The sequence below is a fragment of the Rhinolophus hipposideros genome (assembly GCF_964194185.1).
Source record: "Rhinolophus hipposideros genome assembly, chromosome: 26".
NCBI classification, from domain to species: domain Eukaryota; kingdom Metazoa; phylum Chordata; class Mammalia; order Chiroptera; family Rhinolophidae; genus Rhinolophus; species Rhinolophus hipposideros.
In genome coordinates, this window is record NC_138072.1 from 18,284,978 (window position 1) to 18,305,063 (window position 20,086).

The 20,086-nt window shown below is 35.3% G+C and overlaps 1 protein-coding gene across 1 annotated transcript in view; it reads right to left on the bottom strand.

The window, feature by feature from the left end:
- The window catches only part of EXO1 (exonuclease 1), a gene marked incomplete at its 5' end in the record, with an annotated part of 30,514 nt that extends 10,687 nt beyond the window's left edge, over positions 1-19,827 (bottom strand). The window contains 10 exons of the mRNA XM_081039318.1: positions 44-50; positions 3,199-3,445; positions 6,760-6,979; positions 8,876-8,972; positions 9,663-9,850; positions 11,818-12,030; positions 12,946-13,083; positions 14,081-14,204; positions 17,259-17,378; positions 19,667-19,827. Of these exons, the coding sequence (XP_080895444.1) occupies positions 44-50; positions 3,199-3,445; positions 6,760-6,979; positions 8,876-8,972; positions 9,663-9,850; positions 11,818-12,030; positions 12,946-13,083; positions 14,081-14,204; positions 17,259-17,378; positions 19,667-19,827 (1,515 nt within the window). The remainder of the gene's footprint in view (positions 1-43; positions 51-3,198; positions 3,446-6,759; positions 6,980-8,875; positions 8,973-9,662; positions 9,851-11,817; positions 12,031-12,945; positions 13,084-14,080; positions 14,205-17,258; positions 17,379-19,666) is intronic.
- Positions 19,828-20,086: the final 259 nt, after the last annotated feature.

Genomic DNA, 20,086 nt, shown 5'->3' on the forward strand with positions numbered 1-20,086 from the left:
AATCTATCATTAAATTCTACATTATTAAAGCAGTATTACTCACGCAGCAGCTTTAATACAAAGGAAAGAAAGATCAGTATCATTATTGGAGAGGATGTAATGAAGAGTTTTTAGGTTTAAAAAGAAAATCTTAGAGTACATGATCAGATAAATACAAAACTTAAAGAGAATTTACCTCCTCTATAAGCTTTATTGAGTTAAAGCCCAAGATATAAGCAGAATATTTACCAAACGCTGGAGAGTAAAAATCCCCTCTATTCTTTCATCAAATCCTTAAGCTGAGGTATGTGGGTACAGGTCAGAAAGAAGCAGTATATGGAAGGAAATGTCTTACTAGGTTTCTCATTGATCAGCTCCTAGATCTGATTACGTAACTCATTTTTAAGTAAACAATAACCTTTATGGTATCCAAATATTCTTTCATGTATTATTTCATGGGGAAGAGAATTGACAGTGCCCAAGTTTACAAAATTAATAAGCTAGAAAACAGGATTAAAACCCAGAACCTCTCCCAGTTCATGGCTGCCTTCCCAGTTAGCCTATGGTATTAATTAAATGATATTTATATTTCTAAGTCTCAAAAGATAAAATGTCATGTTTCTAAAGTATCTATATAATAATGAAAAAGAAGATTAAAACAGACTTCCAAAAAAGTGGGCAGATTGGAGACAATCTTTTGCATATTTAATTCCTCCTGTTGCATTACATTAAGAAGAACGGGGTGGTAATGAATACTTGCAAATACATTAATGCTGGGCACTGCGCCAGCCATTAGACACACATAGCTTCTACCAGTCTTAGGAACAGCCCTATGTATACGATCACCCACAGTTTATACATAAAGAAATAGGGTCAGGGAAGTTAAATGGGATGTGAAAGATCACACAACTAATTACACATAGGTGACAGACTTCCAGTCTGGGGTTACCAAATCGTGTGCTCCTTTCACTCCACCATGTCAACTACGTTTAGAAATCTTTCCGATCATTAGTGCTAACTACACAGTCACAACCCTGGGATTTTCTTAACCTCTCTGAGCCTCAATTTCTTACTCTAAAGAACATAACACCAACCCTGAATATCTCACACTGTTGTGAGGAATAAGAACATATAAAATAAGCTTGAAAATCAGCTAAGAAGGCTAATTTAATAATATCTAGTTATTATTAGATGTTGCTATATAATCCAGACCAGAAAATTACACATCAAAGACTTACTCCCAATTATATTTCACAGAAAGCTGATGGAAGAAAAATTACTTCTCCAAGCATTTAATGCACCCTCTGAACAATTTATTAGTGACACATCTAACTAAACTACATAAAGCAGCTATGTACAGCTTCAAATAGAGATTTCATGAAGCTTCTACAAGGACTAAACAGAAGAGCATTGCAGAGACACATAAGCATGACTCTCATTAGCTGTCTCCAGGGAAGAGCTAAATACTAAGAGGCAGGAAAAGGAAATTCTAGTTTCACCCAAGTGGAAAAATGAAACACAAGTTCCAGAAATTTCTCCAAGTGAAAAGTCAATTCTCTAGAACTTATTAATCAGCATAAATCATCTAGAACCTTCTTTTTCATCTTCCACGCCTACTTTTTCATCATTCCACTGCTAATAAGCACCTTTAATGAGGGTAACTAGCAAAGGAAGAATTAAAATGATCATTTAATTGTATTCGGAATGTTTCCTTGAGAAGAGTTGATGGGAGAAGGGTTTGAAACATCACCTACAGAGAGGCTTAGGGGTTACCAGAAGTTCATTCTTTCATTGTCAACTACCACCATCATGGTTAGACAAAACTGGCTGCAGCCTGGTTCATTCAACTTGTAAAATAAAACATATTCAAAGTCTTCTGGAAGAATGCAGGAGCCGATAAATTTTCTTTTTCTTAGAGTTAGTATATCATGCCAAAATAATGCCTGACACTTAAATTTCCTGTTTCTGGTTTGGTACCACCATCCAGTCAATAAAATAAGAGTTTTCCATTGATGTTTATCATGTATCAGGAACTGTTTCAGGCACTTCCGTTATAGTAATAATTTAATCCTCTCAAAGACCCTGAGATTGTTTTAGTTGTTAGCCCCATTTTTTAACAAGAGGAACCAGAGCACCCAGAAGTTAACTTGTCCAAATCAAACATCCTATGAGTAAAGAGGACAGGATTCAAATTCAGGTAGTTTAACCCCAGGGCCCCAATTCCTCAACCTAAGTTATACCAACTCTTCAAATTCTTATCATCGCTGCAGCCTACCCAATTTTCCCATCCCGCTCTGGCCCTCTAGAATCCATTTTTGTGTGCTCAGAGTGGTCTGTCTAAAGCAGGAATCGGGTCACACCCTCCCGTGACTAAAATCCTCTAACGGCTAAAAGCTCCCATCACCTCTAAAGGCTAAAAGTTCCCCTGAGCTGGGTTTACAGGCCTTCCAAGAATTGGCCTGCTACCTATTTCTGCCCCTCCATCATCCTTTTCCAGACCAGTCATAAGGATCTGCTCCTGTGCCCTACATGCTGCTCACCGCAGTGCCTCTGCCCACTGGGAAGGTGTCTGCCTCATTCTCGGTCTGCTTCACCCCTCGAGTCATTTAAACTGAGGTAATGGCACCCAACACTTGTCCCTTCCCTCTCACCCTTTCCAACCCCTGACTCAGCATTAGGTACTCCTTTAATGCCCTCAGAACACCTTACACATGCTTTTTTCATTGCACTTACCACACTGTATGGAAAGATTTTGTTTATGGACCTATTTTTCCAACTACACTATAAGCTTCTCAACAATAAAAACTATGTCTCTCATTTTGGTCACCCAACCCCTAGTGCTTTATCAAGTTCTCATCTTAGTCATCTGTATTTAAATATATTTCTAGCAATACTTTGCAAAATTATATTTAGCTTTTAAAGAAACAAAAAAGTACAAAGAAGTAGGGACTCCCCAAAATAACAGAATTTCCCTAATGCAAAATGTAATGAGGTCTACAATTCTTATTTTGGTTCTGTGGAAAGATATTACAAAAGTAATAGAAATTCAAGGGAAATGCTCTGTATTTAGGTCTGAACTAAGGCAATACATGATAAAAACTGTAATTGGATTAGCAAGGTTCTACCCCACTAGGTTAAATGTTTAAGATAATTAAAATAAATATCAATAGAGTACATAATACAATAGACAAACAACATTCTGTAGATATGTGACTATACCTGCTTCTGGTCCCTGGAACCACAACTGCACCACTTTCTTTATTTTTTCTCTGTAAAAACGTTGCAAATTTGTTTCTTGTCGTAGGTGGTATGCTTAAGCTGTTTTTAACAGTAGTTCCATCTACCAGGCCAGGAGTAAATATTTCGGAAGAGTTCAATGATTTATTACCTTCACAGCTATTTTTCTTGGTCTTCTTTGTCAATGAAAGAGAATATTGACTCAACAGATCATCTTCTGACAGCTCTTCTAAATAAAAACAAAACAATCGATAAATCTTTATTTCATATATAGTTAGAGATTTGGCCTTAACTTCACAGTCCATGTCCCATTGTCCAAAGAATGAAGTCTTATTTTTTTTAACTATGCCTCAGAAAAGGAAGTCCAAGGAGAACTTAAGAAACAAACAAACAAACATAAACAAACGAAAAACCCCACAATTCTCTTAGCTGTACTTTACAATTTCACAAATTAGCTAAGATTTAATGTCAATTATTTGTATGATTTTATGTGAAATTACCCAAACCAAAATTCCAGGACACAATAAATTCTGCAAGGCTATATACTCATTATACCAAAGGTCTAATTTTGAATGTTAAAAAAAAAAAAAAAAATCAAGGCATTTTGACATGTAAATGTATAATTAATTTAATGTTTGATTTAAAAAACGTTCTGGTAAAACCAGCAGCTATCTATACACACAATTTATGTGACAGGGTTTTTGAGGTATATGTGATTGTCAAGTAGTCAGAAGTAGTTTGTGCTGTAGCTCTAATCCTTATTTCCCAGCTATGGAGCCCTGCTGGACTGTAGGGTGGCACATGTAGTCTATGGTATTAGAACAAATCATAAGACTAAATTATACAAAAGGCTGAGACGGGCAAGGAAAGAGATAGCACTAAGGAGTTTTAAATTAGTTCAACGAATTCTCAGTCTGAACAGCTTCCACTCACGTAGGAATAAATGCTCATTACTCTAAGAAGCCAGTAAAATGGTTGGGCGCATCAAAATACTAGAGACAACAAGACGACACCTCAAATTTTAAAATGTATACATTTTTACAAAGCTATCGATCAGCAAACTTAATTTTGACTCCTGGAAAAAGCCTAAATTTTTTTATTATGCAGGGAATTGGGAGCCCTTCCAGGGAAGATGAACAAAACAAATATTGCAGGAATCCCAACAAGGCTTCTCCAAGAAGCTCTGCCAGACTAACCTCATTTTCTTTTTGTGAAAAGCTCTAGCCCAGCTGGGCAGAGGAGTTCTATCGATTCAGCACACTTTGAACTGAGCAAGACACTTCAGTGTCTCTCATATTATCTGAGTGGGCAATACATAACAAAAATCTATTGTGTATTAGTCACGTGGGTTTACAGCAAACTGAACAGCCCTGAAAGACTATTGGCAATTAGTCTGAAAGGAGGTCTGCCTCTATCTAGTGCTTTACATTTCTGTACTCACTGATTCAGTTAAAAGTTAAATTAAGCAAACACATTTGAACCAAATGTGTTTAACTTTAAGACACATGGAGACATACTTCTCAAATTTCCAGCTGACACAGACAACACCGATATATTAAAAGATAAAGATTCAAAAAAGAAAAATAAAATTAGTGGGCAGAACAATGGATTAAAATGAATTCAGATTACTTCAACAGGAATAATTTGGCCCACATTTAAGTTTCAAGTATTAACTGTACCATTACAATAACTGGTATTTTGATCATGAACTCAGTAGCAAAATGACAAGAATGCCAATAAAAGCTAACACAATCTTAATTTGCAACAAGAAAAGCACAGTCTTTGGATGACACACTAAAATGGTGCCACTATTCTAAAAATTTACTGTGCTTTATGGTAAGCAGATCACATCTCAACACTCACTCACTGTAATAGTTATACAATTATTAAAAACCTTTGTAGCCAAAGCATAACCTGGAGCAGACAAGGAACTTTTAGCTTAGAAAAAAAATTTAGGAAGGTCACAATGGCTGTCTCTAAATATATGAAGGGCTCTCACAGAAGAGGGGTTCAAATATACTCTGTTTTCTTGTTTTTGTGTTTGTGTGTATACCCAGGGGACAACATTCATTGATAAGTTGTAGTTTATGTAAGCTGACTTAGTCTGACATAGAGAACTTTAATATAATAATGAGCACTCTACTTAAAAAAGAATAGTCTATCTTGATGGTAGCAGAGGGAAGGAAGGAACTAAACATATGGCATACTGCTATGGACCAGGGGCTTTTCTATGTTATCTTCTACAAAAATTTGTGAAAGAAGCAATGTTGTTCCCATCTCAGAAGAGGAAACAAAGGCTCAGCGATAGCACGATGAAAATTATTTAGGTTCATAAGGAATCAGGACATTTTGGCCAAACATGTATAACCTATACCTAAATTTAAAAAATAAAAGCATGAACTAAAAAGTCTGCAAAGGGTTTTGTTTTGTTTTTGTTTTAGTCTTTTGTTCATTCATGTAGATGTTTGAGAGAAAGTAGAGACTAGATTACAATTGTTCTTTCTATTTCTAAACATGTTCTATGGTGAAAACAAAACAAAACTTTTCCCAATACCTAGTATTTCATTATCAGCACTTCTGTTCAACATTATACTGGAGGTTCCAGCAGGCAAGAAAAAGAAATAAAAGGCATCCAGGCTGAAAAAGGAGAAGCAAGAAGGTCTTAACTTGCAGGTGATATAATAGTTTATAGAAAAAATCCTATGGGGTCTACAAAAGAGATACTAAAACTAATACATGAATTTAGCAAGGTTGCAGAATACAAGATTAATATACAAAAATCAACATTTCTATATACTAGTAATGACCAGCTAGAAATCAAAGTAAAACTATCATTTACAATTGCATCAAAACTCGGAGATTTAGGGATACATTTGACAATAGCTGTGCAAGCCTGGTGCAGTGAAAACTACAAAGCACTGCTGAAGACTTAAGTAGATGAGAAAACTCAATATTGTTCAGACCTCAATTCTCCCCATAATACCCGAGACATTCAACTAAGTCCCGATCAAAATCACAGCAGGCTTTTTTTCTTTTTTAAGAAATTGACAGTTGATTCTAAGATTTATATAGAAATGTAAAGAACACAGAATAGGCAAAACAACTTTTCAAAAGAACTTAGGGGACTTACACTACTGGATCTCAAGATTGACTATAAAGTTACAGTAATCAAGATAGTGTGTCTGGCATAAAGAAAAGAAGAGACCAATGATACAGAATAACAATTCAGAAACAGACCCACACATCTGTTGACAACTGATTGTCAACAAGTGTGCCAAGGCAATTCAATAGGGAAAGGATATTCTTTGAAACAAACGGTGCTGGGGCAACTGAATTGCCATACACAAAAAAAGGGAACCTCGCTCCTTACCTAATACCATATAAAAAAACTCAATCAAAATGAATCATAGACCTAAATGTAAGACTTAAAACTAAAAAAATTCTAGAAGAAAACAGGAGAAAATCTTAGAGACCTTGGGTTTGGCAAAGATTTCTTAAATGTGACTGATACTCACTAGTACTTCACAAAAACGAAATACATACCATTTCTTGGTCTTTTCACAATGGACGACTTCCTTGGAAGATTTAACCCTTTAGTACTAATTACTTGTTCAATGCCCAGAGTATGTAGATTTTCCTTTGATCTTGTAGCATTTGGAGCAATATCCAGCTTAGTTCTAGGACAATAATTCTTACGCCAAATACTATTTGATGACTTTTGACATGTTTTGTCATTCCAACTATGACTTCTTGATTGGACAGGCTAAAACAGTAAAAGGAGAAAAGGTTACTTGAAGAAAAATAGTCAATTTATTTCACTGTGTCAACATAAATTATAAACAACTAATTAAATTACCCTTAAAGAAACAGCTTTTTGCTGAAATATCTGTTCTCTAATAACATTTTCTACTTTTCCAGTCCTACACTTTCCATTATGTGTCTTGTATTCTTAGGCTTGTTTCTCTTCTAATTAGGTTCAAGTGACCTTGTTAGCTCATTTCTAAGAAATAAAAAATAACCTTCCTAAAATGAATAGTGCAAGAAATGAGAGTACAATTGAAGAAATGTGGACAGAAAATAAGTACTTTTAAAATTTGAGTCCTATTTCAATATACAATATTAATTAAATAATCATCTGGCAATAATCATCTAAATAATCATTTATATACCTTTTATAAAGCACCTGAAAGTTAAAACTATAAAATTATTTAATCAACTATCCCACCTCTAGAAATGGGTTGACTTCAAATCAAAACAATCTAATTTATAAAACATTAGTTAATATTACACCCATACTTGGTGCCATCTTTAGTGGACAGCACGGAGAAACAGAGAGCTACTATGTATGGCCTACACTGAATCTTACATAAAACTTTCTCTGAGAAAGGGCTTTTTGACCGTTAGTGTTAGCATATTTACCACAGTTATTCAATGAATTCATTGAATTTATTCAATGACATTGACATTCATTTAATGAATGTCAGTTACATGATCTCTTTCATTCTCTCAGACTAGAAAACCTAGAAAATAAGCTAGCTTCCTTTCATTGCTGAGTCCTTTTGTTTCTATTAGTTAGTTGTCTTTCTGGTTGATAGTTTTTTTCTCACAGCTTCCAGTCCAATCCAGGCCTTTCTACCCTTGCTCACTAATTCAGTCCTTTACTAAGCATTTATTAAGGATTATACAAATATATGGTGATGGAAGGAGAACTGACTCTGGGTGGTGAACACACAATGGGATTTATAGATGATGTAATACAGAATTGTACACCTGAAACCTATGTAACTTTACTAACAATTGTCACCCCAATAACCATTAAAAAAAAAAGGATTGTAACAAACATAGTTAGGTTAGCTAGGTGTTCTGTGTTCTGGGGTACTATATATATATATATTTAATCCTTACTTATAAAGACTTAGCAATGAAAGAAGATCATAAAACACTGTCTTTATGAAGATTACATTCTTTGGGGAAGAATCAGAAAATAAACCACAGAGACATAAATTATGTGGTAGTAAGTGCTAAAAAAAAAAAGAGAAATGTTATAAAGGAAAGCTGATAAGAAATGAAGAGTTTGTTTTTGAATGTATATAGATTTAAGGTTACATGAAATCATTTATAAAAATTCAAGAGATATTTAGAATTAAGTGGCTGGTACATAGACTAGAGATTGGGTTAGAATAAATACGAACAGAAAAGAGAGAATGGTGGGAAAGTGTATATTAAGGGACATATACAATTGGGAAAAAGAAGAAAATAGGAAAGGGCTCAAAGACACATAGCGGCATGCTCATTAAATATTTGCTAAATTGTGAATGAGTGAAAAACCAGCTTGTACTCCCAACAATACCAAATGCCAGAGGCTGAATAGGGTAAGATGAGAAAAAAGGCATCAAATACTTGGTATATTCAAATAAAATGTTCAAGTCTAAAGGTTTGATCATATATAACATGGTCACCTTTTAACTTAAGGAAGTTGACCAGTATTCTAAGAGATATAATTTCTCCACATCAAGTTGTTTTTTCAATCTATACTCTGCACAGTGCCTGGATATTGAAATGCTTAAAAGATGTTTACTAAATGAAGATTTGCCTTTATCACAGTTCCTGAGGCACAACTAAAATGTGCTCTTTTAGAAAGAAGTCATTAAAATGTTACCATAGCGGTGTCTGGATTATAGTCATCAATCTGTTCAAAAGTATTTATATCTTTATTTCCAAGGGCTATTTGAAGAGCTACAGAATCATCAACATACCTAGGTTGGTAAGATTAAGGAAAAATGCTTTTTATTAACAACCAAACAAGGGATACTATCTTAAGATACGAAAGTGTATTCCATTGCCACAGAACATTTTCAGGTTCATGACTTCAATGGACCCCACTTAGTCCTACATTCGGCATTACTGAAACCACAGCATATTCACTCATCTGTTTGTCACTGCAGGAGTCGGCAGTTTTCTGCAGCAAAGCCCCAAGTCATCACTTATTCCCCTCCAAGGGAGATGGAAAGTCCCGGCCACCACCTGGGTGACTCAGGGCTGTGTGTCGCCCTGCGTGTGTGTGGCCAGTGGCCGTGGGAAGGGCATCCTCAGCTGGAATGCTCATGCCCACAGGCTCCCCCTAACAAATCGAGCTTGCTTGTCATGAGTGTTTCTCTTAAGCGCCACCTTTGGAATATGTACTTTAAGTGACTGACCCGGGGATGTGTTTCTGTGAAGTCAATCTAAGAAATTAGCAAGTTATAATGAATGAGCCTCAGATTTATAAACAAAAAGCTGCTCTGACTTTTCACTAGTATGGTAGTTAAAATTACAAAATACAGATTTCCCTATAAAAAAGAAAGCAAAACAATTTGCAAGCTTTTTACTGAATGTCTCACTAAAAACATCACCAGAAATATGTGGGAGAAGTGCAAAATTCTACCACTCTGGTTCAGAAAGGATACTGCCCAGCATAGCTTAGTGTTTCAGGATCAATGTCATCTTCATAGGCATTCAGAGGGATGAGTTTCCTTCTGATGGGATCAAAAACTAGCTGATAAAGGAAGGTATTGTTGGCCCGAATAAATCCTTGGATGTAATCTTCTGGCACTGTTATATTCATCTTGAGATAATGTCCAATTTTCTTGATTATCTAATAATGGATGTAAAAAACATTTACAAGTTATCTCCAAATAAAGAATAGGGAATGTATTATCTCTAAGACCAATTGGTTTACATTAGAGGGTGAAAAGAAACAGAAAAAGCAATTGCTTGTACCTACCTTAAAACGTCTCCCAGCAAGCACAGCCATGTCAAATAACTGAAAATTTTAAGTGATATGTATTTTCTTTGGTTTTTCTATTATTAATCCAAAGAATGAAAAATTCAGTTACACATCAAGTTTATATTCCTAGGGGTAATTTTAAGATACATTCTTTATCCTCAAAGTCCCTTTCATTCAGAAACCAAAAATAAACAACACACAAAACTTGAAAATTAAAAAAACACACAAATCTTCTTACATCATTATTTTTAAAACGAAGCTGACATTCTAACTCATGTTAGAGTTATGGATGATTAAAGCAGGGAGTGGTTGAATGATAAATGTCTAACTATTACAGTGTTTTGTACACATGAAACTTAAAAAAAAAAAAAAAAGCTGGGAGTGGTTTTAAATAATTTATACCAAACTCACAGATGAAGAAGGGAAGTCTCAGAGACTGGAAGTGATCCTGGAGTCACCGGCTGGTTCGGATGTGTTACTTTATTCCCATCTCTGCCACTATGTCCAACCCAGAGATCTCTCCCTCACAGGGCACCACCCTCAGCCCCGAGGACTCACACACTCTTGGGAACAGAAAATGGGAACTTCGCTCTGCAAACTCTGAGGGCTTTAGAGAATGACCCAAGGGGGCAGAAAATGAACTTCTTTAATGCATGCTGATTTTTTTTTTAAGGTAAAGACATCAGAGAAATTACAGGGCAGTGATGTAAGGTAACTCAGAATTTTCCAGAGGATCCATGACATATGATATTGCATTAGATTGCATGAAGAAGTAGATACTCGTATGAGAATCCAGCTGTCTCCTATTAAGCCACATGAAAGAGATACATAAATGTGCAATTCCTCTCATAATTTTCATTTGTTTTAGAAGACACAGCTTTTTTCATAAAAATATGTTATTTATGTTAACATGTAATTAATTTTAAGTGAATTAATAAACATTGAATTTTTTGTTTTAATTTCTGGTTTGGTAAATGTCTATAGCTGTAACATATAAACAAAATTACTGCCCCAAAGAGCCTTAAGAGTGTAATGGGATCCTGAGACCAAAACGTCTGAGAACCACTACTATTGAGTAACAGGACAGAAAGCAAAAGGAGGTACATTTTAACATTAACCCTACCCTAGAATATCTTAAATATCCCTTAGGTCTCTTTATATTACCCTTCATTTTAAAAATCACTACTATCCTTGTGTCAATTGCTGAAAACATGGTTTATCAAAAGCAAAGTTCAAGGGCCGGCCCAGTGGCTCAGGCAATTGGAGCTCCATGCTCCTAACTCCAAAGGCTGCCTGTTGGATTCCCACATGGGCCAGTGGGCTCTCAACCACAAGGTTGCTAGTTCAATTCCTCGAGTCCCCGCAAGGGATAGTGAGCAGCGCCCCCTGCAACTAAGATTGAACACAGCAGCTCACACAAGGCTGCCGGTTCAACTCCCACAAGGGATGGTGGGCTGCGCCCCCTGCAACTATAAACGGCAACTGGACCGGAAGCTGAGCTGCTCCCTCCACAACTAAGACTTAAAGGACAACAACTTGACTTGGGAAAAAAGCCCTGGAAGTACACACTGTTCCCCAATAAAGTCCTGTTCCCCTTCCCAATAAAATCTTTAAAAAACAAACAAACAAAGAGTTGAAAGAAACTAAAACTAAAAAAAAAACCCAAGCCAAAACAAAAAAGCAAAGTTCTAGTGTTTTAGTAATTTTCTCCTCTCAGTGACATTTTATTGGCAATTGACATAAAGGAATGCTTAAAATCCATATTCTGAGTGTTTCATCTATTATTTAAGACATGTTTCAGAAATTGAGTATGACACTTGGTCAATTACTCTCACCTTTACAATATCTGGATTATTGGCTAGCCGTAGCACTTTGCAGGCCTTTGCTAATCCAATCCCACGCAGCGATGGGAGATAGTCACAGCCTGAAAGAATACACATGTAACGGAACTTCTCTTCTGTGAACACATCCCCAAGCTGTCTGCACATTCCCAGCCGAGCCTGATCAATTTCGAGTCCATTTCCAAACTGATCCATTTTTAAAATCACCTTCAGAAGGAAGGGAAATTGTTAACACCAACAAGGGCCACTTTTATTTTTCATTATCTAATTCATTGTAATATTTCTAAGGAACCTTTTTTGTTCTTCACAACAACTAAAGAGAGGTGAGATAGGTAGGTCAGTTAACTACCGTCAAATTTGCAAATAAATTAAACGAAGCATAGGCTATGACTCTGACATAAGAAATACCCTTTCTGTACCTCTTGACTTTTTACTTACATTACAGGGTTGTCATGGTGATCAAATAGCAATTCATACAAAAAGCATTTACCCCTTACCTTCCACTGTTACGTTTTTAAAAGTAACCCCTTTTCTTATTCTTAAAGTAATATGTGTTTTTTTGTAAAACCTTTGGAAAACATAGACATTCAGGAAGAATAAAACGGAAGGTTCCCAAAATCTCTCCTCTATCACTATTACCCAGCATTAAACCTTTTTACATAGATCCTTCATCTATGAAATATACAGATAATATACATAAGAGATATTAACAAAAATGAGATCATCCTATACTTTTGTATCTTAATTCTACCCCTTAATGTATCATAAAATTTTCCATTAAACAGTTTTATACATAATTATAAATAACTACAGAACATCCCATAATTAGGTACATTAATTTACCTAACCTCATTGAAAAATATAAAGCATGTAAGTTATCATTAAAATGTAAGACCAGCAAATCTACATTCTAAAGAATTTGGATAAAACAACAACAAAACACTCTAACCTTAAGGGCTTACTCTGTAAAAGCACCCAGACTATGCAAATGTAAAGCAGCAAAACACTCCGTTTCATTTTAAATAGAATAATTATTAACACTGAAAGCAGACATTAATTGCAGGGACTAAATATTGCTGTAGAGGAAAAAGTTAGGTTCCTCAATTTACACTGTGTGATCACCTTTTTACAGCCAAAAGCAAGGAGATCGGAGTCCTCTGTAATTACGGCTTGTACGATCCCAGCTTTATTAAGATAGGCCAGCTGTGCATCGGCTTCATAGGGCGCCACGAGACAATCTACTCCCTGAGACCGAGCGGCCTGTGAAAGAGATCAGTTAATCGGCAGAACTGCATCTGGAAAGAACTAAACAGATTCCTGTTTCAAACCCATCTTATTACCAGCCTCAGCACGCACATGCTAATATTATTTTCAGAAATCACTTCTTTTGAAGTATGTTTTTCTACTTTTAGTCTTAGCAAATATTGAATCAATCAATATAGACACTAAGAATTTTTTAAAAAATCAATTTATAAATTTGGAGAAAAAGAAATACATTCAGAAGAGGGGAAAGAAACTACAAGCTACAAAACTTAATTATTTCAGATTATAGAGAGCTTCCACCTCAAGAATGGTTATGTTCCAAAAGTATATAAGACATTCGTTTGGAGCTTTGAATATACTTTCCCCATAAAAATAACAGGTTCTCTTGTCAGACTACAAAAGTCTCTCTGACACTGTGTTGATAAAAATACAGAATCTAATCACTCTATTTATTTTTCCATTTTTTTATCAAGTGGTTTGAACACAGTCCCGAAAAGGGGACGTGAGGGCTAGGATTGTGGGCACGTGGACACAAATATTCACGGTGATTAAAAAAAAGATGCTTCTAGGCAGAGCAGATCAAGTAGCCTAGGAGTCTGAAGAGCTCCTGAGTCAGCGAGGCTGGTTCAACCGATCTCTGATGGCAGGTCGTTGAAGAGTGAAGGTGACACTGAGGTGGGTGGGAATGAACCTCCAGGAATGTATCCCTTCCATCTCCATGGGATAATCTGCTGACAGAGTTTATCTAAGTGCCTTATCTAAAAAGGTACAGCTTTGCTTATTCCTTAGGAATAAGGATTTCTCCCTTGGAAATTGCTGAACTCCTCTATCTAACCATACTCTTCCCTTCTTCCTCTGACATCTGCCCTCTTTGGAGGTTAGGCCTATGGTAATTTTCCCCCCTTCATTTCCTTGCTCTCTAACAAACAACTTATAATCAGCTTAAATTAACTTAGCCATTTGTTACTTTGGCTTTATTTCTTATTTAGCTTACCTTAATTACTTTGTGGGCCATACCATGTGTGATATTGACGGAACGGGTAAAACATTCTCTGGCTTCTGAGACTTTCCCTTCGCGAAGAAGCTGCTTTCCCTTCAGAAGATTGGCTTGTCGTCTTCTGCAAGGGCAAAAAATTAAAAGGCTGAGCCAAGAAACCGTAATAAAATTATAATTCAAGAAATTTTCCTATAATAAAAAAAGTTGGACTCATTTGAAAGTGCATTACAAGTCCTTGAGAATATTAACCCAGATCCATGGAGCTTGTAGGCAAAAAGAACAAGTGATTCATAATACACACTCAGACAAGCTTATCATCAGGCTTTCCAACAGTAATACTTTATGTCAAAAGGAAATGAATTTACTAAGACACTTAAGCAAATGTGAGTGAGGGCTTTTACACCATCAAAACTAATTTTTATATTAGTTTTGTATTAGTTTATAAAGGATACAACTTTATTAACATACAATGAATGGAGGAATACTGTTTCTGTGAAATCTACTACAGAACAAGCTTCAGAAAAACCGAAATATAACATGAGAGACACTGACATAAGGGCTGTTAATAGCCATGAAATATATGGGATTTTGTAGAATCAAGACTAAATAAGGGTTAAACACGGAGAGGGCAGTAGCTAGTGCTCTGACAATGTAGTACCACTATTTTTACAATGGGTATAGAGAGCACCTATGAAAGAAAGAAAAAAAGAGAAATTGTAACTTTTTCAATAATCATATTGGTAGTGGCAGCATTAATATTTTATTCTGAATCTAGTGTTGAATATAATGTGGGAGAAAATAAATGAGTACAGGTTTTGTTTTCTGCAGTTTCAGTTACCTGCAGACTGAAAATATTAAATGGAGAATTTCAGAAATAAACAATTCATAAGTTTTAAATTGTACACCATTCTGTGTAATTAAATCTCACACCATCCTGCTCCATCCTGTCCAGGATGTGAATTATCCCTTTGGCCTGTGTATCTACTTCACTTCATTTATCACATAGGCATTGTATCGTCTCCCATCATCACAAGAAGAAGGGTGAGTATAGCACAATAAGATATTTTGAAAGAGACCACATTCACATTACTTTATTATAGTATGTTGTTATAATTTCTGTTTCATTAAGAATTATTGTTGTTAATCTCTTACTATCCCTAATTTGTAAATTAAACTTTATCATAGGTATATCTGTACAGGAAAAAACATAGTATAATAGAGGTTGGTTCTATAGGGGTTTCAGGCATGCACTGGGGTCTTGAATCTATCACCTGTGGATAAGGGAGAACTATTGTTATTATAAGATATTCTAACTTTATAATCCCCTGAACCCTTAAAAACAAGGATTCTCAGCATGGAAGGAAGGAGGTACAGATGCAATACAGAAGTAAGTAAAAACTGTATCCTGCATTTGAATTGGAAATATCAAACTGAACTCAATGAGGTTTTTTTTTTCTTTAAGTAAATGTGCACACACATATACACACACACATTCCCTAGTTTTACTTTTAGACTGGGCTCCACAGATGAAGAGATTTGTGGAAAAGGATTGTAAATGCCCTTCTCAATGCTAAAGAGGCACAGAGAAAGCTGATCTGACAGCGGTAAGACAGAAAGAGCACTCATGTCAGAGACAGACAGCTGAAACACTTTGTTTTAGCCATTCTTGAAATTAGCAAGAGAAAATGAATAACTATCTGTGATTAGAATTAATACCATGGTAGGGACACCAGGTGATACGGTTATGAACTAATCAGTTAGCCCACTGGTTTAGGGTTGCCACTAATCCTTTTAGAACTAAACAGGATCTAATTAACATTTTACTAAAAGCAAAGTTAATAAACGGTGTATTATTTGTATTGTAATGTGGGCTCAATCTCAGTTAATCTTTTAATAAACTTTATAAAGTTCTGACTTTAAGAATCAGAGCACTCTATGTATAGCTAGATTGAAAAACCTAGGCCTGAAGAACTCTTTCTAACTGATTCAAGACCAGAGAGGGCAAAATCAGATAAGCAGCACCCCTCGCAAAATACTCCCTCAGCCAGGCTTACTTCTATTTGGGTATAATTCACACTACCTTTGACAGCTAAGCCCAGTGCTCTTTCCTACACAACACAATGACTCCCGGACCTGAAAAATTAATACAGGGGAGAAAGAAGACCTACATGTGGTGGAATAGTGGCTTAATTAAAATACAGAATTCTTTCTCTAGTCTATTGTAAAATGAGTAGATTCTGTTAAGTTAAACACGAATAATGAAATTTCTAGTATAACTACTAAAAGAACAGAATGCATCATTTTTCAACTGGAAATAAGAGATAACATGATAAGGGTGGTAAAAACAATCAATGTGTAAGGCAAGCAGTAGGAGTTATCCCCAAACAAACACAAAAAACCAAAAGAGAGAGAGCAGGACAAACATAAGACATCAAGAGAAATGATAAATCAAAATAAATTAGTAATTAATGATCAATGTAAAAGGAATACAATTTTCCATTTAAGATTCTTAAAATGGCAAAGACTGACAGAATGGATAAAAACAAATACAGTGTTGTGTTCTTTTTAAGAGACAAACCTAAAAAACAATGACATAGTAAAGCTGAAGGTAAAAAGAAAAAGACATCAGGAACATACAAAAGAAAGCTGTTATGACTATACTAATATCAGACAGAACAGACTCCAGAACAAAAAAGCATAACTAAGTCACTACATATTGTTTCAATTCACCACAATTGAAAACATAACAGATTTTAAACTTCAATGCAACCAATATAATAGCTTCAAATTAAACAAAGCAAAAAAATAGACGTGACTACAAGGTAATTAATGAATTTACTATATGGTGAAATTTTAACATATTTTTCTCAGTAGTTGATGGATTAAGAAGACACACATAAAAAACCCAAAAACAAACAAACAAACAAAAAACAGTAAAGATATGGAAGATTTGACCACCACAGTCAATAAGCTTGATTTACTGGGCAGACAAAATCGTCCACTCAATAACTGGAGAATGCACATTCCTTTCTAGCACACATGGAACATTTAAGGAAATTTGTGTATGTACTATGGAACAAGTCTCAACAAATTAAAATTTTAAAAATTGGCATTATACAGACCACAGCATCGACCTTAATGCAATTAAGTCAGAGATTAAACAGATTCAACTTACTCTCTTCTAGACTTCTCCACTTCCTTTTTAGAAGGTAAAGTGCATCCGTCAAATATAAGAATAGGCTTGATCCCATGAGTCAGTAACATATTTACAAATTTCATACAAAATCCTACATACCTATGAAAATAAAGAAAATGCATTTAAGTGTTTTGCATCTTGTAAAATTTAGACCCGGGTTCCAATCCTGCTTGGATCCTACTGAGCTACATGACATTCAATGAGTTACTTGACCCTCCAAGCCTTACTTTCTTCACCTGTAGATTAAAAGGCTTTGACATTCCTTCCAGTTCTAACATTTTATGGTTCTACATCTTACTGTTTCCCCTTTTTTTCCTTGAAAAATTTCAAATCTATTGAAAAGTTGAAAGGATAGTACAATAAATACCTGAGTCCTCCAACAATACCATTATCACACCCAAGAAATTTAAAAGCAATAAAACATCATCTAATATAGTCTATATTAAAATGTGTCCAATTGTCCCAATAATGTTTCTTATAATCAGTGGTGTCCTGGTAAATGTTCAACAACTAGTTCTGGGGTAGGGGTGCCTGATTTTAGCATTTGTCAATTTCCCTGATGTGAATATTTTACAATGATGGATACACTACCCCCACGTGGGGGTCACTGAACGCTGAATTGGGAGATAGCGTATAGTAAATGTGTCTAAATGGGCTCCAACACAGCACTGTTACATTTTTTCCTCCAGTCCAGGATTCAAACAAGGATCACAAGTTGCATTTAGTTTTTCATTCTGGCAATGAACAAAAATAACTACATTTACAGTTTCAATCATTTCATTAAAATAGGACATTTTAACCCCAAATAGGAACAGAAAGGCATAATCTTAAAAGGTAATTATTTAAATCTGTTATATTTGTCTTAATGAAAGACTCACTACGCTGGAGCTACATTGGTCTATAGGAAAATCATTGTGACCTACTGATTAAATATCACGTAAAAATAGGAGAAAACAAATATAAGATTGTAATAAATTTTAAAGAAAAAATTTGTTTTTAACTAGACAATACAAACATCAGGTACCTCGTGCCGTCACGTCACATATTTCACAGACATCTTTCTAGGTCAGCACATATAGATCTACCATATTCTTTACAATGGTCACAAGGATTTATCATAAGCTTAACCAAATTCTCCGGTTAATATTCCCATCCAAAGGCGGACAAGAAAAGACAAATAAACTATCAAAAATATTTATTAGTTGCTATGGAGAAATAAACTACAATAACACAATACTTTGTTAAAAGTTCTGAAACTTTTTAGCTCAATAAACATTTACTGAACACCTACTACATGGCAGATCCTGGGGAGTTGATCTCCGACATCGCTAACAATAGAGGGTAGTCCCTGTATTTTGGACAACTTCCAATTAGTCACACATTTCTGAATCCTCAAGAATTATAAAAAACTAGACATAATGTTCTCCCCTCACGAAGAAATAGTCAAAGAAACACTGAAGATAGCAATGAAAAACTTGTAGTCTTCAAGTACAATTGCAATTGCTCCAATTTAGTGGTGGAAGAGAAATTGCTTTCAAAAAATGATCACAGCAGTTGGAGGGGTGGAAGCACCCATGCTCCTTCAGATCCCACACATACTGTTCTAGGCAACTTTGGGTCAAAATAACTTGATAGGCCTGAAAACTCCCAAATTCACCATTTAATAATGATTTTCCCTCCTTTCTTCTAGGAAACAAACAGGGTTAACGCATTTTACCAACTATCTATTGTGCTTAAGTCATATTAAGTAAGATCTGTGAGCGTTTCCTCTAGCAGATAAATTATATATTGTAAAAAAGAAAATACATAATTAGGTTCCAAATCTCATGGCAGATCTCTGTCATGAAATTGTGCTTGTTTTTCTAATGTTTCTATTTAAAAAATAAAGAAGATATTAATCATGCGTCAAATGAGGTCACGGAGTTACGACTGGATGTCAACATGGCCCATCATTTTTGGCCCCAAGTGAAGGAAAAGGGAGTCAGAAATACCTTACTCCTTTGAAGCAAATGCCTTGCTTTGTTAAGGGTTTAGCAGTGTGTTGTCTGTACCCAAGAAAGTAGGAGCCTGAAATCATGGCTTTTCAGAAATACTGTTAAAAAGTTTATCTTAGACAAAGAATGAAGGCGGGTCAGATATACCTGGCAGTCACAGACCTATAGGTCTTTGGTCTTTGTCCATCAGTGTGCTGATACTCTGGCCTATTTCAAATAAAAACTAGGCCTATATCACAGAGAGAAGTCATTCCCAATTTGGCAGTGTTCTAAAACACGCACTCTCACTTTTTGATGAATCTGATAATGCATAAAAATGATCCTTTGCTGAAAATAAGGCATTATAAGTCTCATTCTTATTTGCCAAGGAATTAATACAAAGTCCAAACTTACTTATCGGTAGGTTCACCTTTGGCTAGTTTTTCAGCACAAGCAATAGCTCCTTTGTGAAGCCAGCAATAGGTGTCCACGGCTACCACCTGCCCCTTATACTTCCTCACATGGATGGGTTCAGAAGCTTCTTTGATAAATTGCAGTAATCCTTGTATCCCCATCGTGCCAAGTTAACTACATGATATGCAAGAAAAAGGAAAAACAGCAATATTTAAAGCAAAATATATTTAACCAAGTTTTAGGGGAAAAAAAGGAGCTTGGAAACTGATACAGCAACTCTTACTATTTAGATATTTGAGAATCAATGTTTTTTAGTATTTTAATTGGGCTCTTCCCTGTCAAATAATTTCCATAGTCTAGAATTTTTATACTAACCCCTAATATTATCTCTAATGCCAGTTATCGTTCCATAATGTTTAT